Source organism: Branchiostoma belcheri, unplaced genomic scaffold, assembly GCF_001625305.1.
Source record: "Branchiostoma belcheri isolate BF01 breed outbred unplaced genomic scaffold, Haploidv18h27 scaffold13, whole genome shotgun sequence".
In the NCBI taxonomy this organism is placed as follows: Eukaryota; Metazoa; Chordata; class Leptocardii; order Amphioxiformes; family Branchiostomatidae; genus Branchiostoma; species Branchiostoma belcheri.
Genome location: NW_017802713.1, coordinates 3,326,655 through 3,354,537, shown reverse-complemented (window position 1 = coordinate 3,354,537; position 27,883 = coordinate 3,326,655). Strand labels below are relative to the sequence as shown.

At 39.4% G+C, this 27,883-nt stretch overlaps 2 protein-coding genes across 2 annotated transcripts; both read left to right on the top strand.

The window, feature by feature from the left end:
• The first annotated feature begins 1,286 nt into the window (after positions 1-1,286).
• On the top strand, positions 1,287-26,430 carry LOC109463835. Its single transcript, XM_019760713.1, has 17 exons — positions 1,287-1,473; positions 2,634-4,305; positions 6,171-6,275; positions 7,313-7,391; positions 8,272-8,382; positions 10,303-10,364; positions 10,498-10,631; positions 12,359-12,502; positions 12,980-13,094; positions 13,829-13,926; positions 14,559-14,668; positions 21,223-21,393; positions 21,954-22,115; positions 22,823-22,976; positions 24,483-24,697; positions 25,318-25,399; positions 25,967-26,430. Exons 1-17 carry the CDS (start codon positions 1,353-1,355, stop codon positions 26,092-26,094), a joined length of 3,663 nt encoding a protein of 1,220 aa, XP_019616272.1. The 5' UTR covers positions 1,287-1,352; the 3' UTR covers positions 26,095-26,430.
• On the top strand, positions 17,851-20,193 carry LOC109463775 (tripartite motif-containing protein 3-like). Its single transcript, XM_019760633.1, has 2 exons — positions 17,851-18,438; positions 18,964-20,193. The coding sequence occupies exons 1-2, from the start codon at positions 18,106-18,108 to the stop codon at positions 19,978-19,980; spliced, it is 1,350 nt and encodes a 449-aa protein (XP_019616192.1). The 5' UTR covers positions 17,851-18,105; the 3' UTR covers positions 19,981-20,193.
• Positions 26,431-27,883: the final 1,453 nt, after the last annotated feature.

Below are 27,883 nucleotides of genomic sequence, written 5' to 3'. Positions count from 1 at the left end.
CTGTGTGTACATTATTCACCAGTACGTACTATGCCATCAGGTGTATCAAGACATGCTGGCTAGTAGTGGAGTCGATTGCACAACGGCGAGGTGGAAATTGTGCTGAACTTGAACAGAAATACGTACGTCAGGTTTGAGGTTGTAAAAGTGGTTATGGAATTGCAAATGTATAGCATGTTTGTTCGATCGGCCGAGTCGGCTTAGATTGGTGCCTATACAGTGCGTTTACTGATTAGAAGTAATCATGAAATGGCTTGAGGCCGTATAGCGCAATTAAACAATTAACAACGTCGGTTACAAATCAGATACTTCAGTAATAGTAAATTAACATACTATTAGGTAACAGATGAGTATAGGTATAGAGGCGGCCTGTGTTATTAATCTAACGTTAACAAGCTACATGTAAGTTACTACTGAGTAAAGGTGTCTGAGCTGAACACCGTGATGATGCTTTTGCTATCTACTATTAAAATGGAATTACGCTTTAGAAACAAGGGAAGCTTAGGTAGTGGATCAGTTTTGTGCAAAATAGAAATGAAGAAATGCCAACTTGAAGAGAAATCATGTGTATCAAGTACTATAATGAATGAATGAAGACCTTTATTGTACATTTGTGTTCTACAGAACTAAGTACAGTTCGAATGGGTACAGAACATGAACATAAACATATACATTACATACATATGAACATACAAGAGTGTAAATAAATGTCTATTAAATTTCTATTCTTGTCGGCTTCACCTCGCTCAGTAGTGATTGTATGGATATATGCGGCTGTGAGATTACTTAGAGTAGGTTTAATTTATTTCCAGGGAAAAACTAATACAAATTTCTCTTTACTAGTCAAATATCTGAAGTGGGGAAATATACTTAATACATGGCTAAAAAATATGAGTCTATGTGCTTTATGTGCTTTATTAAACTCCATTAGCGACACACAAGACACACTACTATACAAGGGACAATCTATGGTGAAATGTATTTCATCTTCTATTTGGCCTAAACTACAGAATTGACAGGCTCTTTGTTCTAGAGGAGTGCGGTTATGTCTCCCTGATGTAATCTATCTGGCCCGCTTCCCAGTATGAAGGAAGCAATCATGATACATTCTGCTAGAGGGCGCAGCTGCACTACATACTAATAGGTGTGTCATCATTCGATTGGATAATCATATGAATGGGAGGGAATTTTTATGAGTAGTCTGACACACTGCTAGCCAGCCCCAGGTAAACAGTTGGCTAACCAGCCTGGCCTGTCACACCCTGCCCTTTCTGTAAACCCACCAATACCCCGCCAACTTAAACTGAACTTTGACCCGGAAACATAAGGTATGCTCATGTTTCCACACGAAGATGGCTGATGATGTTTCCAGTCTCCGTGTAGTGAGAATAAGTGAAGAACAGTTACAGCAGACAGCACAATGTCACACGACTAAAGCTTCCTCAGGAAACTCTGTACCCTCCAGTCATGGTGGTAAGTCAAAATAATTATGTGTGTGACGCTGGCAGCAGTTTTAATACGCGTAAGGTTAAGCGCGGGTGCATGGATCGAAAAAGATTTATTACTAGGACTTGATAATTAATAGGACTACTGTTAATAGCATATATATTTTGTGTCATAAAATCAGAGATGGAGCCTCTCCATGCATTCCCCATGCACTCAACTATGATGATAATAACAGTTAACAACCAGTCAAACAACCACCAAGTATTTCAAAATTCTAAATTATTATATTACCCTACTTCAGAAGTCTACAAGAAGGTTGATAGGTTTTCGCAAGGGTTTTCGTGTGTGTGTGTGTGAGTGTGTGTTTGTGTGTGTGTCTCTGTGTGTGTGTGTTTGTGTGTGTGTGTGCCACTGTGTGTGTGTACTCTTGTGTGTGTGTGTGTGTGTGTACGTGTGTGTTCATGTGTGTGTGAGTGAGTGTGTGTGTATTTTTGTGTGTTAGTGTGTGTGTTTGTGTGTGTGTGTGTGTGTGTGTGTGTGTCTGTGTTTGTGTGTCTGTGTGTGTCTGTGTGTGCGTGCGTGCGCGCACGTGTGTGTGTGTGTGTGTGTGTGTGTGTGTCTATGTGTGCTTGTGTGTGAGTGTGTGTCTACATGCGAAAGTATATACGGTAGATAGCTCTTTTGCATGGAAAAAAACTGTTGTGAATTCAGACTCTCTAGCAGCTTGGTTGCTTTAAAAGAAGTGGTCTTTGTGGTGAAAGTAAAAAAATTAAAACCGCTGCCTACCTACCCCTAGAAAAAAAATGTTGTGTTTCCCTGCCGACCCTAGACTTTTTCAGGGGGTAAATCCTGGCAAGGGATATAAAAATTTAATTTTTCGAGCTGATCAACCTTTTCTAGCACAATGATCTGACACCTGAGTGATAAAACGTTGTACAATAATTGGTTTCCTAACATTGACATTGAAAATAAAAGTGTCCTCATGCAATTTTTACTTTGTTAAACTGCATTGTATATATTATAAGTTGGACCCCTATCTTCTGAAGAAGAAAAAAAAAGAAAAAAAAAAAGAAAATCCCTACCTACCGACCCTAATTTTTTTAGGACTGAAACAGGAAACACGACATTTTTTCCTAGGCTAACCTAAACCAGTTGACTTAAGTGTGCACCTTTAAAATTTGTTTCAGGTTCCAGTGCCGGTAACACAGACCAGGTCAGGAGGCCACCCAGGAGACCTGCTATGGCCATCTACCAGCCTGGAGTCAGCAGACTAGCCAGGAAGAAGAGTGGATCCACAGACCACGAGAATGACAGTTCCAGCAAAGTTACTCCTGAAAGGGGTAAAACAACGAGAAAAAAGGAGACAGACACAGAATGTGAGGTCTTGAATACCTCTGGTGACAAAGATGAGGTATCAGAAGATGTTCTGGCCTCTGATTTTCAGCACAGAAGTTGCAGAGATGAAACTACAAGAAATAGCAAACGTAACAGAGATTGTAGTTGTTCCTTGACCCCAGAGGAAACAGTTTTAGCAAAAGATACATCTGATGACGCATCAACCTCAGGGAAACCTAGGGAAGATTTGAACAAGAAGAAAGTTGAAAGATCTGACTGTAAAACTGGTCATGGTAACCAAGCCAAAACAGGACGTCAGTCTAGCGCCTCTAGAAAAGAAGATTCTCCCACAAATGTCGAAAAGTTTGCAGGTGAAGCTGGAGAGGAGTTGAAGAAAAAGACAGCTGAAGGATCTGATCGTAAAAGCGGTCAAGGGAACCGTGCCAAAACAGGAAAGTCTAGCACTTCTACAAGAGAAGATTCTCCCACTGATGTTACAAAGTGTGCAGGTGGATCTAGAGAAGAGTTGAAGAAAAAGACAGCTAAAATATCTGACTGTAGAAGTGACAAGAACCATGCAAAAACAGGACAATCTAGCACTTCTACAAGAGAAGATTCTCCCACTGATGTTACAAAGTGTCCGGGTGCATCTAGAGAAGAGTTAAACAAAACGAAAGCTAAAGCGTCTGACCGTAGAAGTGGTAATACTAATAGGAACCATGCCAAAACAGTACAGTTTAGTACTCATACAGATGTGGACCCTCCCACTAGTGTTGCAAAATCTGCAGGTGGATCTAGAGAGGATTTGAACAGAAAGACAGCTGAAGGATCTGTCTCTAGAACTGGTCACAGAAAGCAAGCCAAAACAGGACATGTACACTTTAGTACTTCTCCAAATGAAGACTCTCCCGCTAATGTCTCAAATCTTGCAGGTAGACGCAAAACAGGAAAACAAGATGCAAGTTCGAATGACCACTCGTATGATAACCCACAGAGTAAAGAAGTGCGACCTTCCACCTCAAAAAGTCAGCCTGAAAGAGCATCTACGGGAAGTCACCAAAATGTACACAGCAGAGGGATCATACACCTCCCTCCAGGACTGCACACTCAACAATCGGACAAGCAGGAAACAAGAACGTGTAATGACAGCAAGCGACTGTTTGACCCTCACAAACCCATGGAAAGTTTCCATCATACAACAACCAAGTCTGAACGCGGCATGCTTGTTGGAAATCAGCAACATTATCAGTCTTCTCAGTCTCATTATAATAGTTTTTCAAGAAGTGCAGCATGTGTGCACAGTAACAATAGCAGGGACAGGCTTCCTACATATAGATTTAGTCATCATGATGTACATAATATCTGCTATTCAACAAGTGAAGATGACCATGAGTTTACAGAACCAGAGAGTCAGAAGTGGCAGGCAGTGTTACAGCAGGCAGAGGCACTGGCAGCAGACCTCAGGCTCCATCTGTCCCAGGGTCCTCCTGATGAGAAGCATGTGGAGTTGACCTTACATCTGCAGTAAGTACAGATTTGTTTATCACTTGTGGGGTCGTGTGGCATAGCGGTAGCGTGCTCAGCCTTGAACCAAGAGGTTACGGGCTCGAATCCTGTCCATGTCACCGATCTTATGCCCTTGGAAAAAGCACTTAACACAGTCGACTTTTTCACTTCACTCAGGTTAAAATGAGTACCTAGCTTCCGTTAGGGACATCCCTCAGATAGGACATTAAATGGAGGTCACGTGTTTGAGAGAGCCACACCCTATGTACGTTAAAGATCCCACCACACTTTAATAAAAAATAGGGGCGTGCCCAGGTGTGCAATGGTCCAAATACTAGACTAGTACTTACCTGACTATTCACAACAGACTCCAGGAAGAGTAGTGGGAAATTCACACTAATGGAGATATCAATCCTAAACAAACAAACAACCATCAAACAAAAGCATGAACATCTCTTATAAAGCCCCTGTCATATTATGGCTGAATATGGCTGCCAGAAGACTCAGCTGAACTCCCCCCCAACCATAGTTAGGAGTAGGTCGGGAGCAAGGTTGGCTAGTGTAGGTAACATTGAAAATTATCTGCACCAGACACATTTTACCTGCACAATTCAGACTTCGAAAAGTTGTTAAGAAATTATGGTCATTGTTTTTTTTTACATTCCATAGATGGTGACAGTCAATACAGGTGATAAAATTCTACACATACCATATGTACATGTAGATATAAACTCAGCATGAATTGGTTTAGGTTAAGTGCAGGTAAATTGTAGACATCAGAGCCACCTGCACACCACTAACCAGGTGGTATTTTGAGCTAAAACATTGCCTAAGCAACTTCATATGCTAATGTAGATATTAATAAAAAAAAAGTCTAGTAATTGTTTGTTTTTTGTACAGGTCAAAGATACAAACCTGCTATGAAGCAGTGATCCTTCAGGACCCAGAATTTGCCAGCAAACACAACATTGACCAGACTCTGTGGAAGAACGCCTTCTACAACATCATTGAAGCCTTCCGTGGACACTTACCAGGCCACCAGATGGAGGGAGGTCTTCACAATGTACTTACACTGATTGACAAGGTACTGTAATTCTATAACCTACTGCTACTTTCAGATGTACTAGTAATATAAGCCCCTGTCACATAGCTGAACACTACCAAACTCCTCCAACCATAGTTCTTTTTATCACAATCATGTGCACTGACTGACACTAGCTGTTACTTGTGCGCTATACACCAAGTAACAGCTAGCGTCAGTGCACAGTAAACCAGTCAGTGCACAGTAAACCAGTCAATCTGATGAAGATGACAGACGGTCATCGAAATGTCGGCTAGTGAAAAATAAATGGTTGTGATAAAAAGAACTTTGTTATTCAGTTGTTTACCGACCTGATGAAATTATTCACGGTCCTCCAACCATAGTTAGGAGAGGGTTGGAGCAAGGTCAGCTGTTGTTGGTTGGTGTTCAGTGAGGTCTGTTACTGTTTGATGGTGTTAGCTGAATGTTTAAAAATGTTTGAAACATTTGGGTGTGGACACAGGAGGTTTTGCAATGTTGGACTGGTTTTTGAGAGGAGGTGAAAAGTGTTTTGGGGCATGTTTGTGGGCCAACTTTACTGGTATGAAGATATTCCTATCTCCACTTTCTGACTGGTACTGAGTTTCAATAGAATAGGGTTTAACTTAATTTAAAAAGAAATAACCAGAAAATTGACTCTTTTTACACAGCCAAGTCTTTTATTTATCTGACGTTTTGGTGACCGTCTGTCACCTTCCTCAGGGCAATTCTGTGTCTTATCAACCTAATGAAACTATTCACATATGTTACATAATGTAGCTTTTAGATGTAGTAAACATTATACTAACTTGTGTTTCTGTAGGGTGCTTCATTCTACACTGATCTGCTCCAAAAACTGCAAAGGAATCACCAGTTTGACCTGGACGCCTACACCTGTCATCTCAGAACTGAGCTGCCACATAGAAATGTGAGTTGTGCTGTGGTCTTACAATTTTATTTTTACTTGCTTGGAAAAGTTAAAGTTAAGAACCCATGCACCCTCATGCCCAGGCACATGCACATATGCATACAAGCACCAGTCACACACATATACAGCACATACACATGTTTGTACATACATGTATCACACACATACACACACACACATGCATATACAGGCAATCACACACACACATAAATGTATACTTGTCAAGCACACATACACATCAACAGTTTTCACTTTTTGTTACTTCTGCATATTTGTTTTCTCTTATTATGTTTGATTTACCTTATGTACTTATTTTGTGAGATCTTGGTTCACTATATGTACAGATTTGTTTATTTGCATTTACGATCTGTTATGAGTTCACATTGTTTACCATTATTGTATATAGCCTACCTTTATTTGTGTTCATATTTTGTTTGGATTCTGTTATGTGTACCTTTGATTCTCTTTTGTTTATGTATAATTTATTGAATCGGTGTCATATAAACCCACACAGGCTGGGCGCGGGAAAGCGCATGACACGAAAATAAAGTCTCAATCATTCATTCATTCATTCATACACACATACACACAATACATGTACATGTATACAGGAACAAATACACATACAGTGTATGGCAAAAAAAACACATATAATACATTTTGTATGTGGACACACCTGTGTATGATGTTTGATGTGTGTCACTACCACAGGTGAAGTTAGCTCTGCTGATTGCACAGAGATTCCTGATCTGTCTAGGAGACATCTCTCGGTACAGGGAACAGGCTACTGGGTCCTCCAACTTTGGAAAGGCAAGAAGGTAACTTATAAGAACAAACATTTTTAGACCATTTATGAACAAAGGATTCTATCAGTGCAAACTGGATTTTCACAGTCAATTTTCTGAACATTCGGGCCCCTTCAATGAAATTATTTTTTCTGGTATTTTCACATTCTTTACTTTTGCCATGCCTGCATACATTTTTTTGTCTCAGATTTTTTACATTCAATTTGTTGTAATCTTTTCTTGCCACATCAGCTTCTACTTGAAAGCTCAGCGTCTGTATCCCAACAATGGCCATCCGTACAACCAGCTGGCCATCTTGGCAATATACACGGTAAGTTATTTTTTCCCTTTATCTATACCTGACTATGATATCCTGCCAAATTCATGTCACCTGTGTGTGGATGGTGGTCAGCACCAAGGACAAATGTGTTCACCTGTGTGTGGATGGTGTTCAGCACAAAAGACAGGTGTGTTCACCTGTGTGTGGATGGTGTTCAGCACCAAGGACAGGTGTGTTTACCTGTGTGTGGATGTTGTTCAGCACCAAGGACAGGTGTGTTTACCTGTGTGTGGATGGTGTTCAGCACCAAGGACAGGTATGTTAACCTGTGTGTGGATGGTGTTTAGCACCAAGGACAAGTGTGTTTACCTGTGTGTGGATGGTGTTCAGCACCAAGGACAGGTATGTTAACCTGTGTGTGGATGGTGGTCAGCACCAAGGACAGGTGTGTTTACCTGTGTGTGGATGGTGGTCAGCACCAAGGACAGGTGTGTTTACCTATGTGTGGATGGTGTTCAGCACCAAGGACAGGCATGTTTACCTGTGTGTGGATGGTGTTTAGCACCAAGGACAAATGTGTTACTTGTGTGTGGATGGTGTTCAGCACCAAGGACAGGTATGTTTACCTCTGTGTGGATGGTGTTCAGCACCAAGGACAGGCATGTTTACCTGTGTGTGGATGGTGTTCAGCACATACATGTGTATCTGTGTGTGGATGGTGTTCAGCACCAAGGACAGGCATGTTCACCTCTATGTGGATGGTGTTCAGCACCAAGGACAGGTGTGTTTGCCTTTGTGTGGATGGTGTTCAGCACATACATGTGTATCTGTGTGCAGATGGTGTTTAGCACCAAGGACAGGTGTGATTATTATAAAGAATATTATCCTGATGACCTAATTTACTTGGTACTGCTGACATTTTTTTATGTAGAGAAGGAAAATGGATGCAGTTTACTTCTACATGAGAAGCCTGGCAGCAAGTAACCCGTTTGTGACTGCCAGGGAGAGCCTCATGACTCTGTTCGAGGAGGTGCGAAGAAAGGTATTGTACATGGTTCTCTTACCCTCATGTCTATGTACATGTAGTCATGTCTATTTACATGTAACATCTGTGCCCATGATATCACCAGGGTCCATAATATCGCCACCTTGAGTAACAGTGTGCTTAAAGATATTTTTACTGCAACATACCCTAGTTATGTACATTTGAGGTGTGCAGGAGTGCATACCAAAAGTATGTTGCAGTAAAAATATCTTTAAGCACACTGTTTCTCAAGGTGGTGATATTATGGACCCTGGTGATATTATGGACACAGATGTTACATGCAGTTCTACTTCTTAAAGATAAAATTGCACATTGTGGTGCACACTTTCCGCAAAGATGGTTGGCAAAATAATTTTCCACTAAAAGGTGTTGTCTGATCTCAATACCAGATCATGCCTAGAATGCTGTGAATTGGGGGACTCTATTGGTTGTGTGGTTTATGGGACTTAAACACCACAATATTTGGGATTTAATCACTAATGATAAGGTTATTGCACCATAACCAGTATGAAATGGGGACTTCTTATTGGTTGACGTCTTCTGGCTATATGATATATTAGATTTTTCATACATGGGCCTTGATAACGTTTGATACAGGTGTACCAGCCCATGTGATAACTAGCAGTATATTCCAGGGTTCTTTTAGCTTGTCACATTAGGCCTCTGTCTGAGCCACAAGCACCACTTTTGCATTTGTAGCTCATGATTAGGTCAAAATTTGAACACCGGATTTGAATGTTGGATTTGATGTTGCTGCATTTTTTGCTTAGGGACACCAAATTTCAATATTTTACATCGAAAGGCGTGTGTTTCATATATATAACCCTAGGTTCCAGCCTTTGGCAGTTGGGTGATCAGACCAGCGGTTTGGCTGGTACCTCAGGTAATACGGAATACACCACGTTGTATTCTATACCTTAATTTTGTACCATCACCATTGCTGTATACTTTGAGTATACAATCACAACTTTGCTTTGAAAACTACACTTCAGGTAACTCAGATGGAAGGAAAGAAGAAGACCACTCAAGACAGTCAGCAGGGGAAGGCTTGTGCAAAATGGCCGAAGGTGAGAAGTGGAAGACACTACCCTGAGAAGTCATCTCCCCTGAGGAGAGAAGTCTGGATCCTCCCTCCTCAGCTCAGGACAGGGCAGAAGAAGAGCGTTGTTTCCAGCACGGGCGTACAACCAAGTGCAAGAACACCAACTGAAGTAGGTTTTCATTATGTTTACCAAAGAAAAACATATTGTTTTTACTCAGTTTCTTTCTCCTCTTCTATTCCAAACACTAACCTCTGACCTGACCAATGACATGATTTGTTGACGTCTGTCACCATGGTGACTGGTGTTGGGTTACATAATGTTGCAATTTCATGGTCTGCTCTACATGTACTCCTGTCACCATATACTCGTAGTACATGTACATGTATGTGAATGTGTTTGAGTAAAAAGTAACAGAGCAGACCATGTCCGAAGGTAAACATTATATGCATTTGCTTGGAAATAAACTGAGAATGGGTGCACTCATAAGATGCTCACATAAAACCAGGAAGAGATTATCTTTTTGATGTAACTATGTTCATGTAAGTTGCAGAAACATGGCACTCCTGTCTTTGTCAAGGGATGTGCTTGCAGTGCCTGGATACTCTGTGTAAAAAAGATTTTTACTTTCAATGTAAACTATCCAATGAGACCAAATCCCATAAGAAAGTGCCACAGAGAGTGCCACAGACTTTTTAAAACCTATGGTGCACTGCTTACTGAGTCACGTGCGTCATCTGCATAATGTGATGTCACCAAGGTGAATATGTACTAGTAATTGTTCATTCTTGGATAAAGATTGGAGTTGTACACAGTTTAAATTTTGGTTAAGTCCAATTTCTTGCGTTATGATAATTAGTTTGTCTTGCCCTTGCAGCTGCTGAAGAGTTTTGAGCTGAATTTCCTTCACACACATGGAAAACTCTTCACAAAGACTGGGTGAGTTTCAGTGTTCCTGGTGTATATTTCAACGTAACGGTTGTGTAAAAAGAGTCTCTTTACTCAGTGTCTTACCAACCTGATGAAACTATTCATGGATGCTCTAATGCCTTGTTTTGTATTTTTCATAAAGAATGGAGACCTTCTCAGCAGTAGTGCAGCAGACCCTCCATGAGTTCCAGACCCTCCTGCAGAACTCACCTTCATCTATAGGAAACACCAAACTGCTACAAGTCATGGGGATCAACATGTTTGCTGTCAGCAACTGTAAGAAATTGGCACTTCTTTGATTTGTCATACTGTATTAAGTCTAGGATACAGGAGTTTTCTTTTACACAACCAATTCTCTCACCTAAAGTTCTGAAGTTTTGGTCTCTATCAGACACCTTCCTCATAGCTTCTGACTGGAGTTCTGCTTCTCGACGCTATACGTTGCCGACGTAGGTTTCGCTTTTGCGGCAAGAACACAATCCCAAACATGGAGTTTGTACGTCCCCCCTCCCTTGTCCCGGTTCATCACTGGGGTGACTTCCTTATCCAGACTGCTTCTTTAATCAGATTATCCTGTTGTCTTCTCTATCAATGACCTTGGCCCCCTCCCCTGTCTATCACACAGTCAAAAGCTTGTAATACATATAAATGAGCAGTCAGAAGCTCTGAGGAAGATGTCTGATAGACACCGAAACGTCAGCACTTTAGGTGAGAGATTTGGTTGAATGTGTAAAAGAAAACTCCTGTATCCTATACTGTACCAACCTGATGAAACTATTTTCAGATGTATTGAATCCAGATAGCAGTAGACTGACTTCAGGGCCTAAACATATTATTTAGGAGTTTATAAAAGGTATCCAATGTGATTTCAGGGCGCCAAAACAAAAAATATTTTAAATGAAAAATCCTGTCTGATATTGACATTCACTGTCACTGCCATTTCTTTCTCACTTTTTCGTAATCATTTCATACACAAAACATTTGAAATAGCCCTGATACAAGCTATGTAATGAGTTCCTTTATTTTTTGTTACCACCAATAAATAGCTAGAACCACCTACAATACAAAAAAGCATCCATTTTCCGTCAGTGACATCACATTTTTTACGTCACAGATACATGTATTAACAAGGTCATCCGTCAGGAGGCCCATATTCGACCTTGACCTTTGTCTTCATAAGACTTACCATCATACCAAATATCATCACAATCCATAAAGGCGTTCTGAAGTTATGCTGACTACAAAGTTGCGGAAACACACACAGACAGACAGACAGACACACACACAGGCACACAGACATACAGACAGACACGCCAAAAACAATACCTCCATTTTTCATGGAGGTAATGATTATGATATGGGATAGGGTTTATTGAACTTACTGACCAGAAACTTCACTTAAAAAATGCAGTTTTGCTGGTATGAAATTGCATCGGATGTCTTACAAGGCAGTGGTCGAAATACTTTTTTTCAGTGCTCTGCAATATTGCAGAAGAGTAAAAATTTTGTCCTGCAATTTGGAAATACTTTCTGCAAATACACAAGCCTCCATATTACAATCTTGCAGGTTTATAAGCATGAACTATTGATTGATATGCAAATTAGTGAAGACAAATTTTTGGAAGTCAAAAGGAAAACAAAAGATAAACAAGAAACAAAGAAGAAAAGGAAACAAAAGATAAACAAGTCAAGACAAGGTTGATGCAAATTAGTGAAGAAGCTCCTGTTGTTTCAGAACAGGAGCTTAACTGTCCTTGGCCCCAAAAGCGTCAAATCCCCCAAGTGCCAATTTTTCCTGCTGCAAAATTGCAGATTGTATAAATTTTTCTTCTGCAATCTTGAAAATCTATCTGCAGATTGCAGACTGCAGACAGGTATTTCGAACACTGCAAGGGCTTATTCAATTTTAATGCATTTCAATCTCATAGAAAAAAAGTACTGTTAACATTGCAAGCATTATATCCACTATCAACATTTTGTTTCTATCTAATATTATGAACAAGGTGCTACTTCAGAAGGCTGGACAGAAGGAAGCATGTCTCCTGTAGAGGAGTGTGCTGTGAGACTGGGGATGGACATGTTTGGTCTTCTGGTCACTACTGCAGCTCACAATCTACAGCAACAGAGAGTCAGGGAGAGTGAACAAGGTAGATATAATATATAACAGAATACAACAGGTTATAATAGAGAGTTGAGATACTAGTAATTGTCCCGGTTTTTTACTCTAATTTGTAATGTGTAGTGTATTATGTGTAAGTCCTGACAATATTTTTAGGCTGTGTTTGTGACTTTGTGTAGAAAAAAATGCAATTCAGCACTGTTGCGAATGTTTTTATTCTTTTAATCAACCATAAACCAAATATGAAACTTGTCTAAGACGACCCCTGAGGACTAAGGAAAAGTGGTCTTCTTCAGTCTACATAATTAGGCAAGAGGTCTTTTTATAAAAAAAAAACAAGCATGGTGACAAAACAGAAAACGAGAGAAACACAGCAACATTTCTTATAGCCCAATTCTGCTTTCATTTTACAAGATACAACCCTATTCTATGTCATGAAGGATATTTCAAAATGCTCATTATGATAATTATTATATTATTATACTGAATGACGTTGTTTTAGCAGAGGGCAGACCTAATCCTGAGCTACAAGATCTGCTGCCCAGTTTGAAAGTGTGGGCAGACTGGATGACATGTCATCAGTCCATGTGGAACCCAGCAACCAACACATACAGCAGTAGGTAAGAGTCTACTATATGATCATGATTTCAGTACATACAGAATATATATATACAATACCAGTATTCTATAGTATTGGCTCGACTGTGGGTTGGATCATCCGAAAGCTGGAGATCTGACCCAGAGTGATGTGGCACACAGCGTGTTGTATTTTATTTACATGTATCTTGTACCCACTTCTGTAGAAAATTTGACAAAATCTGGTGTCCCTAAACCAAAAAAACTGTTACAACATCAATTCTAACAGCTACAGATAGATGTTTGCGGAACGACAGTGCCTTCACTGTGCCAAAAGCCAGGACTGAGCCACTGAAAAGGTCATTTGTTCACTATGCGATAAAACTGTACAACGAGTCTGTTTCATAAGCTACCCCATGCTGTATCTGCGTCCAATTTTGTTATCTTTAAGCTGTATTTCACTACTGTATATTGTTCATTGATTGTATTGTATGATGTGTTGATTGTAACAAACTACCCACTTCAGGGAGACTTTTGTCTTTCCCTGCATATTTATGTTTGTGGTTGGAAAATTAATAAAGACGTCGAATGAACTTCAAGGCAGTATTCAAATTTTTCATAGCACCTGGCACACACGAAACATGAACCAATTATTCTATGGAACTTTCGGAAGCCCGTGTGATAAGCAAATGCTGTGTGATATCACTAGTTATCACACAGTCAGAAACACCGGTATTAAATGTTGAGTTAAATGTTGAGTCTGTTGTTTTTCTTCCAGCCCAGTTGTTAATACCTGGACAGCACTGGCTGACCTTTGTAATGAGTTAGAGGAGAGTGACTTGAGCACTGTCACACTGGAGGATGACAACAGAAAAGGTAACATTTTTATTCTCAGATTCAGATTTATTGAATATTGACTCAGAGGCATGTCACAGTGAAGAGCATGAAATACAGTTGAGTATTAACAACATACCACCCATTATTCAAATAGATAAAGTTAGCATAAAGTCTTACAATCATATATCATTCTCCATCATTTTGTCTGTAAATTCCATTGATGTTTCAATAATGTACAATTATATATGTTGCATACTAGTATTATAGAAAGTACTTAGTTTTCCAACATAATGTTTCTATATTGTGAGTACATGACATTGTGCTAAATTTAGTACATACCGTGGGTACATTTTGTACAAAAGTGTAGAATAAAACATCATGTTGGAAGGATAGGATGAAAATCCCAATAGTCATTCTCAACAGATTGTTCTGCAACATTGTCTAATAATACATGCATGACCTAAGATTTCATTAGGTCAAAGGTTTCAGATGGCAACCACATCTTTCTACAACTACACAATGTACACGTTTATGTACTGACCTATAGAAGTTCACTTGGGTGGATGAAGGTGTTGTAAGTAAGGGGTACATGTAGGTGGGGGCATCCTTTGTCACTATTTTAATTTTAAAGATTGGTCTACAGTGAACTATGAATTGAACTGTTATTTTAGGTTTGGAGCCAGTTGTGCTGGAAGAAGACTTACATCTGGCGGGGTTCCAACCACTCAGCAGTCAGATCATCAGTGGGGTCAAATATGCTTCTCCAGACTCAGTTCAGAAGGTACGTCATGTACACTGTTTGGAATATTTTGATTTATGTCTGCCTTACACAAAGTGTGTACTACATGTATATTGTGTTCAACAGCTTACACATTCAATTAGTCAACATACACCATGATAAACCAGTCCCAGACACTAGATGACATACACGTATGGTGACCAAAAAACTGCCCTGTACTCTTTAAATTTAAAGACAGAAGAGAACTTAATAGAATTAAAAACTGTGCTGCTAGGAACATTTCTTCCTTCATGTACATGTAACATTTCATTTGCAACTGATTTCAGGCAAAGAAACTGTGGGGCAGGTAAAACTTGTCATGTGAAGACAATTGTTTTCTTTCTACATGAAGTAGGTATGCAGGGCAAAGGTCACTAATTGGCGCATGCCCAGAGGGCCCAGCCTGAGACCCCTTTGATAACCGCATCCAAACCAACTGAAAACAGTCTTTTTCTTGGTATGTGTGGATAAATGCTGGCATTTTTCAGCTGGGGAGTTATTTCTATTTCTACTAACTTGAAAAAAACTGGCCGTTAGTGTTGTTTTGGCTGCTTGGTAGAGTTCTAAAACTAATCCCATCTTCTTGTCTTTTGGTGGTCTTCATGGGGGTCAGAGGTCATGCTGCCAGTGTTTGGATTTGCCGTGCTAGTACCGCTGGTCAAAAAGTTAAATTTTTGGACTAAATGGACAATTTGGAAGTTGGACTACCCTGTCAGTGTGTGTTTGCAATAGTTGAACACTCAAGTAGGTGATTGTTGACAGCTCAGTTCTTAGATGTTTTCTATATATTCCAATAGGGGCTGGAATTAGTGGGCTGTGCCCTGACAGAACTTTAGGGAGGGGGGTCAGATTGACCATTGTAGCTTATATTTGCCTAAATTAGTTCTTTGGGTTAGGAGCAGGCTTCAGGTGACTCACTGGACTCAGATTTGCTAAGAAATTCTTTGATTTCAGTGTTTTTGACCATTTTTCTTAGATTTTGTATCCTTTATTGACAGTGCAGTATGTACTGTCCTTAAACAGCTTAATAGGCAAATCTAACATTTTTCAGATGCACCTTTAGGTGCCTTAGTGGACAAAAGGTACTCAGCTAATGCCAGGGCCAGCAAATTCTTACTTTTTTCTCTGTTTTTCTTACTTTTATCTTAGTAATATGGACCACACCAATAGGCTCAGACCAGTGCCCTAGGCCAGGGAATGGGCCACCAACACCTGTTATCAAATGTATTCCCAGGGGACCATTTCTGATCAGAGATCTTTGACACTTGGGCTGAGAGTTTACAACCCTTATCCGGTTTATGCGAAAGTATTGAAATCTGTCAGTTTTGAACTTGAACCCTCTGACAGGGCAAAGGTCACTAATTGGCGCATGCCCAGAGGGCCCAGCCTGAGACCCCTTTGATAACCGCATCCAAACCAACTGAAAACAGCCTTTTTCTTGGTATGTGTGGATAAATGCTGGCATTTTTCAGCTGGGGAGTTATTTCTATTTCTACTAACTTGAAAAAAACTGGCCGTTAGTGTTGTTTTGGCTGCTTGGTAGAGTTCTAAAACTAATCCCATCTTCTTGTCTTTTGGTGGTCTTCATGGGGGTCAGAGGTCATGCTGCCAGTGTTTGGATTTGCCGTGCTAGTACCGCTGGTCAAAAAGTTAAATTTTTGGACTAAATGGACAATTTGGAAGTTGGACTACCCTGTCAGTGTGTGTTTGCAATAGTTGAACACTCAAGTAGGTGATTGTTGACAGCTCAGTTCTTAGATGTTTTCTATATATTCCAATAGGGGCTGGAATTAGTGGGCTGTGCCCTGACAGAACTTTAGGGAGGGGGGTCAGATTGACCATTGTAGCTTATATTTGCCTAAATTAATTCTTTGGGTTAGGAGCAGGCTTCAGGTGACTCACTGGACTCAGATTTGCTAAGAAATTCTTTGATTTCAGTGTTTTTGACCATTCTTCTTAGATTTTGTATCCTTTATTGACAGTGCAGTATGTACTGTCCTTAAACAGCTTAATAGGCAAATCTAACATTTTTCAGATGCACCTTTAGGTGCCTTAGTGGACAAAAGGTACTCAGCTAATGCCAGGGCCAGCAAATTCTTACTTTTTTCTCTGTTTTTCTTACTTTTATCTTAGTAATATGGACCACACCAATAGGCTCAGACCAGTGCCCTAGGCCAGGGAATGGGCCACCAACACCTGTTATCAAATGTATTCCCAGGGGACCATTTCTGATCAGAGATCTTTGACACTTGGGCTGAGAGTTTACAACCCTTATCCGGTTTATGCGAAAGTATTGAAATCTGTCAGTTTTGAACTTGAACCCTCTGACAGAACTTTAGGGAGGGGGGTCAGATTGACCATTGTAGCTTATATTTGCCTAAATTAGTTCTTTGGGTTAGGAGCAGGCTTCAGGTGACTCACTGGACTCAGATTTGCTAAGAAATTCTTTGATTTCAGTGTTTTTGACCATTTTTCTTAGATTTTGTATCCTTTATTGACAGTGCAGTATGTACTGTCCTTAAACAGCTTAATAGGCAAATCTAACATTTTTCAGATGCACCTTTAGGTGCCTTAGTGGACAAAAGGTACTCAGCTAATGCCAGGGCCAGCAAATTCTTACTTTTTTCTCTGTTTTTCTTACTTTTATCTTAGTAATATGGACCACACCAATAGGCTCAGACCAGTGCCCTAGGCCAGGGAATGGGCCACCAACACCTGTTATCAAATGTATTCCCAGGGGACCATTTCTGATCAGAGATCTTTGACACTTGGGCTGAGAGTTTACAACCCTTATCCGGTTTATGCGAAAGTATTGAAATCTGTCAGTTTTGAACTTGAACCCTCTGACGAAAAAGGTTGTCCATACATGTATATCAGTGCTGTGCATCACTGCCCTCTGTTGACTTAGTAATGAACTGCATGCAAATTTCCACCCTAATCAATCAAGTATGGTATAACACATGAATCTTTAAACAGAGCAGGTTTTGGATATGAACTTGATTAAATGTCCTTCTTCAAATGGACTACAACAGGAATTGGTGACAGTGTTACAAAATAGAATTGTCTTTAGTCATCAATCCACTCATAGCAAACAAGCACATGACTAGCACGTGCACAGCTGCTTAGTTGTTTATTAACTTTTGGTGCAATCCAACTCACTTATCAGCAAATGGGGTGACATAATACATCTGGCTTTTTTCAATAACTTAAACTTATTGCATACAGTCAACATAAAATTACTTAATATTAGAAAGACTTTTTATCACATTCCCATTTGAAATCACCTTTTTCCTTATTGGGTTTGTACATGACATTGTATAAAAGGTGGAAAAAAGTTCATTCTCCCCCCGGGCCCCTCAGCTTTTAGTCCAACCCACAGCAAACATGGACTAATAAAAAAGCACTTTAGATTGAGGTGGAGCTACCAGTAGGAAAAAGTCATGGCGGCTGCTCTGTTAAGTTTGGGAACACATTTCAAGGAAGAACTGTCCTGCAGCATCTGCCTGGAGCTGTTCACCAGGCCCAAGATGCTGCCCTGTCAGCACACCTTCTGTCAGGACTGTCTACAGGACCATGCAGGGAGAGGAGGGACATTCCAGTGCCCGATTTGTCGCCGGCAGGTCAGGCTGCCACCCCTGGGGGTCGCAGGTTTGCCAGACAATCTCATGGCGGCAAATATGTGTGAGAGACTGAAACAACAGACTACAATGATGGCAGAAACAAGGGAACAACCCAAGTCTGATAACTGGTGCTGCAGCTCTCACCCGTCCAAGGTGCTAAAACTCTACTGTAAACATTGTCAGATTCCTATTTGTGAACAGTGTTTTAAAGAGGCTCATTACGATCATCATACAACCATGAAAAAACCTGCACAGGAAATGAGCTCCATAGTCCAAGCCTTGATCAATGAGGGGAGAAACATCGTGGAAAGTTACTTAAGCTTCCTCAGAAGTCTGAGAGAAGAAGAGAAAACCCTAAATGAAAAGAAACAGCAGAGAGATGACAGCATTATTTGGGCCTACAACCAAACCTTGCAGAAACTCACCCAGAGAAAAGACCACCTCTTGATTGAATCAGTGGAAAACCATGTAAAAGACATAGACAGAATTCAGACTGAAAGGGACAGAGTGTTGTCAGATATCAATGAACTGTCTGCTGCCTGTGATCAAGCAGAACAAGAACTGCAGCAGGAAGGGGTCAAGTTTTTCTGTCAGCAAATAACTTTGACAGAGGTTGTAGGAAGGTATAGACGAAAAGCAGCACCAACTCCTGTACAACACCAGCCTGCTGTCTTTCAGCCCACAGACACCGCCGTGCCAGTATTGGGACATGTGACAGTCCAGTCTCTCCCATCTGCACCAATCCCAGCAGCGCTTTATACTTCTCTTCATGGTGCAGCGAGCGGCACAGGTCATCACCATGGTAACCAAAGGGAGCATCAGCCTCAGAAGGTGACATTTGGAGGATGGGGATCAGAAACAGGGCAGTTCATGAATCCACTTGGTGTTGCAGTATCAGATGAAGGGGAGATCTTTGTAGCAGATGGGAGGAACCAAAGAATTCAAGTATTCACCCTGCAGGGAACATTTATACGCCTTTTGGAAACAGTTGTGTCAGGTGAAGAGAAGATAAGCCCAGATGATGTAGCCATGGGCGGGGAGGGGAACCTGTGGGTGGTGGGGAGTACTGATGACTCTGCTGACTTTGAGTTTGCTGTGCAATACACCAAACAGGGCAGGGTGCTGAGTAAGTTTGACCTTCAGAAGACAAGGTGGGTGAGAGGAGTTGCTGTGGACACCAGGAGGAACCACATCCTCATCACACAAACTACAGGAGACTGGCACAACCGAAAGGGTGAAGTTTTGGTGTTCAGGCCAGATGGGACACTTGTGAGAACTGTGGGTGGGAAAAGGAAGAGCCTACTTGTATCACTCTTATCATCAAGGCAGCAGGGGATGAAGTTCCCACAGTACATCACAGTGGATAGGCAAGGGAACATTCTTGTGTCAGACCAGGACAATAATTGTGTCCATGTTTACAGCGAGGACGGACAGTTTCTGTTCCAGTTTGGAAGTGAGGGAAGTTGTGAAGGTCAGCTGAACAATCCCCGTGGTATCTGTACAGACAGAGCAGGGAACATTATCGTGGTAGACAGGGGAAACAGTCGTGTGGAGATGTTTGACAAGACAGGAAAATTCCTCAAACACATCGCTACGGACATTAACAGGCCACTGGCTGTTGCCATGGCAACACAGGGACAGCTGGTAATAACTGATTATGGAGATCAAAAAGTCAGCATATTTCAGAACATCTGAATCTGTTTGAGGTGATAAATAAAGTTGTTATACCCAATCTGTAGACAGTGTCAATTTCAAACTCTGTCATTTAGAGCTTGTTGCTTTATTATATTAGCAGAGGGAAATGTTTGCTTTACAAAGCAAAAGAGTTTAGCCTTGAATAAATCTCCCAAGTTCCAGCCTAAAGGCCCCTTAAAAGTTGTCACACTGGCATGAAATCAAACTTTGTCAAATGGCCAGTAATGATATAGAAATCAAAGAATATGCAGTTATGATACAATGTATTTTCATTCAGAGTGTTTTAGAGATCAATTAAATTTAATATGTTTTGAAAAAGTTCTGGCCAAGTAAATAGTACTAAGCAGAAATCATTGTATTTAATTTATTACCTTGTGTATTCAGCTGATCAGGTATTTGATCATGACGTTAACAGTTTTGATGCAAATTTTGTCATGAAGAACCATATTTGGGTTCTCAGCTAGCTTTATACAATGTATACAATGATGTGTATATTAAATACAAACCAGACTTGGAGTTTTTGTCTGCTGTCTTTAATCTGGTACCTAGTCTTTGGCCCCTTTTTATGAGCCTGTGGTATGGGTGAAACTACACTGTAGTACGGTACGGATAAAGCTGTTTATATCCGTAATTAATTTGATTATATGTTAAATGATGCAAAATATATTTTTCTATAAGTCAACACACCAGTCCTGCATCTTTGCTTCTCTTTTTGCCCAACACTACAATGACAAAGTGGCTCAAAGTTATTGCAATGTACACATTAATGTATATGTCAAGATGAAGACAGAGACTCTAATCTGGTAGAATTGGTGCACACTAAATGACTCCCAATCAGAGTCTCTGCTGGTACAATCTGGCAATTCATGTTTTGTGCAGTTAGTCATAGTTTTTTGAGACTGACTGACAGAGGAAGATCATACACAATAATACATATACATATAATACACAATGCAGCTTTAAAAGATATTTAGGTTTGGTGGCAAGTACCGAGTATAGCTAGTAATGTGATCGAATGTGTAACTTGTAGGATATGTTGTTTGGCAATGTTAAGTTATACATAACATGTAACATGTCCAGTAGGTAGGATTTCTGATTCTACTGACAGTTTCTGTTGACAGAGACTCCAATCAGAATCTCCGGATTCTACAAGATTTGAGTCTGACATAATGTATTATACATTTAACACATTTCATCTACTTTCGACAGTGCTAACAGTTATTCCTTACTCCATCTTTGTAGGGCATTGCACAAGACACACTGAGAAAGAAGTCTCTGCAGTTATTTGGACAGTACCTGTGTGGGATTGAGAGTCCCATCCTGATGTGGGAACATGGCAAGCATGTGTCCATCGTCTCTCATCAGGATGCAGAAGACACTGCAGGGAAGGGCAAGCTAGAAGCAGGAAATATGGTAATAAATTTTCTTTCTTTTTTTTTTTAAACCACTCTAATTTATTGTTGGTTCTGAGATCTTTCTAGAACAAACCATAAAGCAACATGATGGTAAAATGAAACCTGGCATCCTTTGATAGCCCCAAATGCTACATGACACAATGTATATAATGTTAGGAGTTATGAAATTCAGCCAGTGAATTTTGAACTTTTGATGAAAAAAAAAACACTGCGTTCAATTTATTCATGGAAAAAAACTGTCAGTAACAACTATGAAGACAATGACTTTCTTCAACTGTTTGAACCAAAATATGATTAAGCAATATAATTTTAAAGTTTAAGAAATTTAGAAAGCTTTAGCTTGTTAGGTAAATTACAGAACAAAAAGAAAATAAATTAATATAAAATAAACTAATTGAAATAAAACTGATACATGCAAATATCAGACTGTTGGATTTTTAGTTTTTTTTTTACGCGAATGACACCTTAAGAATAGCACATTATCCTTCTTTGTAACAAATTCACTTTTCTTTACAATTCATTTACTTACAAAAGAAATGTTCTTGCAATGAATTTTAGCAAGCTGAAGAAGATATCATCATTGAAGGCTACACAGAAGAGGTGGAAGATGATGTTGAGATGTGGGACAAGACCAGGGGCTCCTTCCAGGAACTGAAGGCTAAAAGGGATCTGCTGGCCAAACTTGTGGAAGAGAAGGAGAAACGGAAAAACCACATAGAGGTACAAACAATCACATAAAGCATCAATTTGTGTTAATTTTTCTAGTAGATGAACAAGCACACATACATGTACATGTGCATAATCTGTCATGTAACCATAAAAGATATATAAATGAGTGAGATATATTTTTATTTTCATGGGCATGAGTTAAACATTTTAGGCCTTTCTTTTGTTCTATGGTTGGGTGTCGGATTCATTACCATAATGTTCATTGAATGAAAACTAAACAGGTGTCAGAAGGGAAAGAGTGGTCAAATTAAACAAGAAGTGATGCAATTCTTTACCGTGTGTAATCACTTAAAACTAGTTAGTATACAAAATATAAGATTCTATTCTTTGTAATAAAGAGCTTATGATACATTTATTTACAACTACACATGTGCGCCTACATGAAAGTCCAGTCTAATTAGCATTTGTCCAATTTACTAATTTCATTATAATTTGAGTCACATGTGGTTATCACACTCATGCGAACACCAATTATCTTGTGCTTCAGCCAGCATTTTTGTAAAAAAAATTTTTAAAAGCTTTTATCGTTTAATACAATTTTGCGTAGCTAAAGTACATGTACTACTAATTAGAAAGTTTATTACCCCAATGATTAAGGCTCCATAATACAAATTTGAAGTATGTTCTACTATTACATACTATTAGTAGTAGGAAGTGACAATTTTTTTCAAACAAGCTGTTTCCACTCTGCCCTATAGGCTGTGCTGGATGACCAGACGTCTGCAGTACAGATGGAAGTGGAAGTCACTCCATCATTCCTGGTTCCAGACACCAACAGTTTCATAGACTACCTGCCTGGTCTGGAGAGGCTTGTAGGCTGTCAGATGTTCACAGTTGTGGTTCCTCTTGTTGGTGAGTGTTCCTGGGTAAAGAATGAATGAAAACCTTTGTTGCATATTTTTGCCACACTTGCATGGTTAAGTACAGGTCACAACAAAACAAGATGAACGGATACAGTTAACATATAATTCATTTGTACAAAACTGACTAACTATCATTATACAAACTTCTCGTTTTTCTGTTATTGTCGAAATAAAGGAACAGATTCTGTTTTTTGATGGGTGGTTTGTCTAGTTGCATTAGGAATTATATGAATTTTTCTACAGTACTTAATGAAATAGGGGAATGGGTTATGTATAAAATGCGGGAATAAGCTAATGTATAAACCCATACAGTTCATTTCTGTCTTTGCTATACAGTTCACATTCTATTACAAAATGGCGTTCGTCTTATATTCTATTCAAGTAACAATAATGTACATGATTTGTGTTCAAGGGGAGTGCGGCTATGTCTTCCAATTTCAATATGTAATTTATGGCAGCTAATTCTAAGTCTTGTAAAGGCATTGTATGCAATGTGAGTGTGGTAAAAGTATATTTTGGATGAGCAATCTGTCTGATATTGACATTTACTGGCAATTATTGGCATTCTTAGGCTAGCACATTTTCGGCATTATTTTTCAATACTTTAGGCCACACCAATTTAATTTCTTGGTTAATGGATTCGCCCGCTTCATTTTTTTCTGATTTGCAAATAAAGATAAAAATTCAGACTCAACTGCAAAATGCTCATATTTTGCCCTGAACAGTTGAAAACAGTCCTTTTCATCCTAGCTGTTACAGTTATTCCATCTTTTAATGAAATGGTATCATTAAAAGTTCAAAATTCATTCAATTTGTTTAAATTTTGAACCAGCCCGGTGTGTTGACTTCATGGCTCCTTATAATCGTACCATTTTGGGCCATATATTAATAGGATGCCTAGGCCTGTTTTTTTTTTTTTTTGCCCGCCCGCTCCATTATTTTTCTAGAAAAATCTGTTAACCAAGAAATTAAATTGGTGTGGCCTTAGTCCAGAAAAAAGGTATGTGACCAGTCCCTTTGATTTTTGGGTTCCACCAACACATTTTGTAAATAGATAGAATCAACCTATGTTCTGAAACAAGCAACCAAAACATCTGTTATTCAGTCATTGATATCACATTTTTGCCTCTCAGATATCAGTATGCTGTGTCTCATTTAACTCACTGCATGAACAAATGACTATAAAATTGACTTAAAGTCCAATTTTCCTCAGTCTATAATCCCTTTGGATACCTTTAAGGATCACACATTTTAAGCTCTTTCAAGGCAAAACACAACTAAAGAGACTAATGTAGGCGGCTAATTATATGATGTTACATGATGAAGACATTGACTTATTTATTATAATAATTTAGAGCTTTTCTTTTAAGAAACTGGCTGAAGATGTAGTAATATAATACAGAAATAGAAGTTGTAATAATTGCACAATGTCTACTGCAATATGATGCAAGTGCAAGTAATCTGAAGTGATGAGACTTCAATCTCCTATTTGCAGTCATTAATGAGCTGGATGGCCTGGCCCGTGGCAGCAGACCTGGACTGGACAAGGCCTCGGGACACGCACAGAAGCTACAACAAGGAGCCGTGCTCGCTGTCCAGTTTCTGGAAGATCGCTTCAGTTGCCATGACAACCACCTGCGAGCCTTGACCAGCAAGGGCACCAGTTTGGACACGATTGCGTTTCGTAATGAAGATATGCCAGGACATCAGGTTAGTTGATATATAACCTAAGTTACTTGTTGGAGGACTTAATATATAACCTAAGGTACTTGTTGGAATATTCATTAGTTTCCTTAGTAAGCAAGTGTCAAGAACAAGAATGGCAAGAATCTCATACATGTGGCATTTGGAAGTTAAGTGATTCAGTGAACATCGTTTAACATATTAGGCAAATCAGGGTTCTTAGTGTGATTGCTATTATAAATAAAAGTTGTGTTTTTATTAAACATTTGACATTTGACAAGTCTTATTATTTGATTGGGGGTATGATGAACTGACATAATTCATGCAAATGATTTACCTTATTTGCATAATTAATGAGTATATATTATCAGTCATAATCATTTCTCAAAGGTATGAGGTCATGGAACTTTATAAGTTTTTCATTAATTCATTTACTGAAAGCCATGTGAATGTGAATCAGGAGACATGTAGCATCTGAAAATCTGGTATTTTGTCCAGACTAGGGGTGGGTAGGTTTAGTGCTAGTTGATTAAAAAATTCAGATTTTGACATGCCATCATTGATTGATTTTGCGCAATGTATTTCAGAATTATCATCCTAACATGTAAAGGCATGTGTAAGTTTTTCTCCTGTTGCCAACTTTTCAGGGAAACAACGATGATGTGATTCTGTCATGCTGCCTTCATTTCTGTCATGATGTGGCCAAGGACTACATGCCTACAAAAAAGGGTTAGTCTTAGTGTAACAACAGTTACAGTGACTGTACATTTGACTCACATTATATGTTTTGTTTAACTCCTATTTAAAAGCAGGTTTGGTATGTTTAAGGGGCCTCATGTAAGACTTTGGAGGAACAGTCAAACTGGTCACCTACATGTATGTCGGCTAATGGTAATTCAAATAAAGTCTCAAGTCTGCTATAAATAATAACAGTAATAATATATTATTATAATAATATCTGGCCAATATGGCCACTTTTGCTTGTCACAATGTTTTCCCCCATAGACGTTTGTGTGTGTGTATTTGCATGTGTGTGTGTGTATTTGCATGTGTGTGTGTGTATTTGCATGTGTGTGTGTGTGTATTTGCATGTGTGTGTGTGTATTTGCATGTGTGTGTGTGTATTAGCATGAGTGTGTGTTTGTGTGTGTGTGTGTGTGTGTGTGTGTGTATTTTCATGGGTGTGTGTGTGTTCGTGTGTGTGCATGTGTTTGTGTGTATGTATGACTTGTATGTGTGTGTTTGATTCTCTTGCCCCATATGATTTATACACACTGTTAAATGCTTATTTTCCAGGTGAACCCATCAGGCTGAAGAGAGATGTGGTCCTGTTGACAGATGACAGAAACCTCCACCTGAAGGCTCACACACACAACGTTCCAGTCAAGGAAATACAAGCATTCATTCAATGGTCAGGCCTGTGAAAATGGAGGCACAGCGTCGATATTATTATTATTGTATAATGGACGAATTGTCAACAATTTACTTGCACGTTGTAAAAGACACAGTGACTAAAGATATTTCATCTGTTACATACCATATTGCCTTTGATGATTTGGATTACGAAATTGGAAGTAACTGTGGATAAGTGGGGCTCTTCTCCCTGTTAAATCTTTAAGCTATGGATGTCACATGATATACAATTTTAATGATAATTCGGCTTTATTCTATTGTTAAGGTCCATGACTATTTTGTTTCCTAGGAACAGTACAAAATACATCTACCGATATCTACATCCATCATACATTATTTGATAATTATAGTTACAATACAGTACGGTTACATGCATTTACAAGTACGAGATATATTTTGGAAGTTTTGTTTTAGTTGGCGATAGGTTCTGTTTGACAATGTGTGTTCTGTTGGTTGGACACAGTTGAAAGGATGATGTAGTGCTGAAGATAGTTGTGTAATATATATTATTGTGTGTTACATAGTTTATTCTATATGATGTACATTGTAATTCACCCAGGGCTATGATTATATAATACAGTTTGAATACATAACGTTATGTCTCAAAGTTTTTTGTTGTTGATGAGCTGGTGTGTGAGCAACACATGTAGAAGAGATGTATTTATTTATTAGATCTTTAAACAGCTGGGTGGCCAATTCAATTTTGCCAAATTGATTTTCAATGGGGCCCAGACTACATTACAGAAACTCATCAGTAGCATGAAAGTTCATCTGAGTTGGTAAATTACATTATGAAAAACTTAAACTGTTCTCCAACTCAAAATTTGACTCACCAGAAATGGAAGACTGAGTGATTCAGTGGAAAATTTCTGGTGAGTCAAATTTTGAGTTGGAGAACAGTTTAAGTTTTTCATAATGAAACTCATCAGTATATACATCATAAAATCATCAGTATAACAAAGAAAATAAATCAAATTTCAACATACAATGTAGATAACAAGCACTATTGATAGTATATAGAAAAGTATAGAAAGTCATGAATGCAGAAAGAGGGATTTAAGGAGAACTGTACATGTGTTGGATATAGTGACCTCGACCAATACCTACCCTAAAGCTCTCCAGTAAGCTGTCCCCAGTTTTTAGGGTCTGAGCAGCCATATACTACTCTTCAAGCACTGGTTTAGGTTTTGGGGGTATTTTTAGCGTGTTTTTAGGCTTTTTTTATCGGGGTTTCTCTTTTGCACTGAATTTTTTCCCCATCAAACCATACGCTAAAAATACCCCCAAAACCCCAACCTCTGCTTGGAGGGTAGCCATATAGGGCATCACCACCCCCTGCACAGCAAATGAGGAACAGATTACATGGGCAAAAAATGCTGGATAAACCAGGTACTGCCGGTAAATGAATGAGAAATGAATGTGTGGTGGCATGGTGTGTTGTTGGCGAAATTTTACAAAGGATAGGGCCTTCTGTTAGAAAGATAGCCAGGCAAAGCTGATACAAACCTTCACACCTATAGTATGTTATTGAGGCACTTCACTCTCATGCGCGACAGGAACTTGTGTGGCTGAGGATGAACTGAACAAACTGTGTTCCCTTGGCAACGATACATCCTGTGTGGTCGATAGAATTACTTTTTCCGTCATCTTGCCATTTTAAACGCAGCCGGGTTTTCAGCACCGCGGAGATACATGTACCTTGCGGGATGTGGTAGGAGCTTACCGTCTAAATCACATAACGGCGTGGAAAAAGGATTACTCTTCCTAGTCAGCAATGTTCATGACTAAGGAAAGGAATGT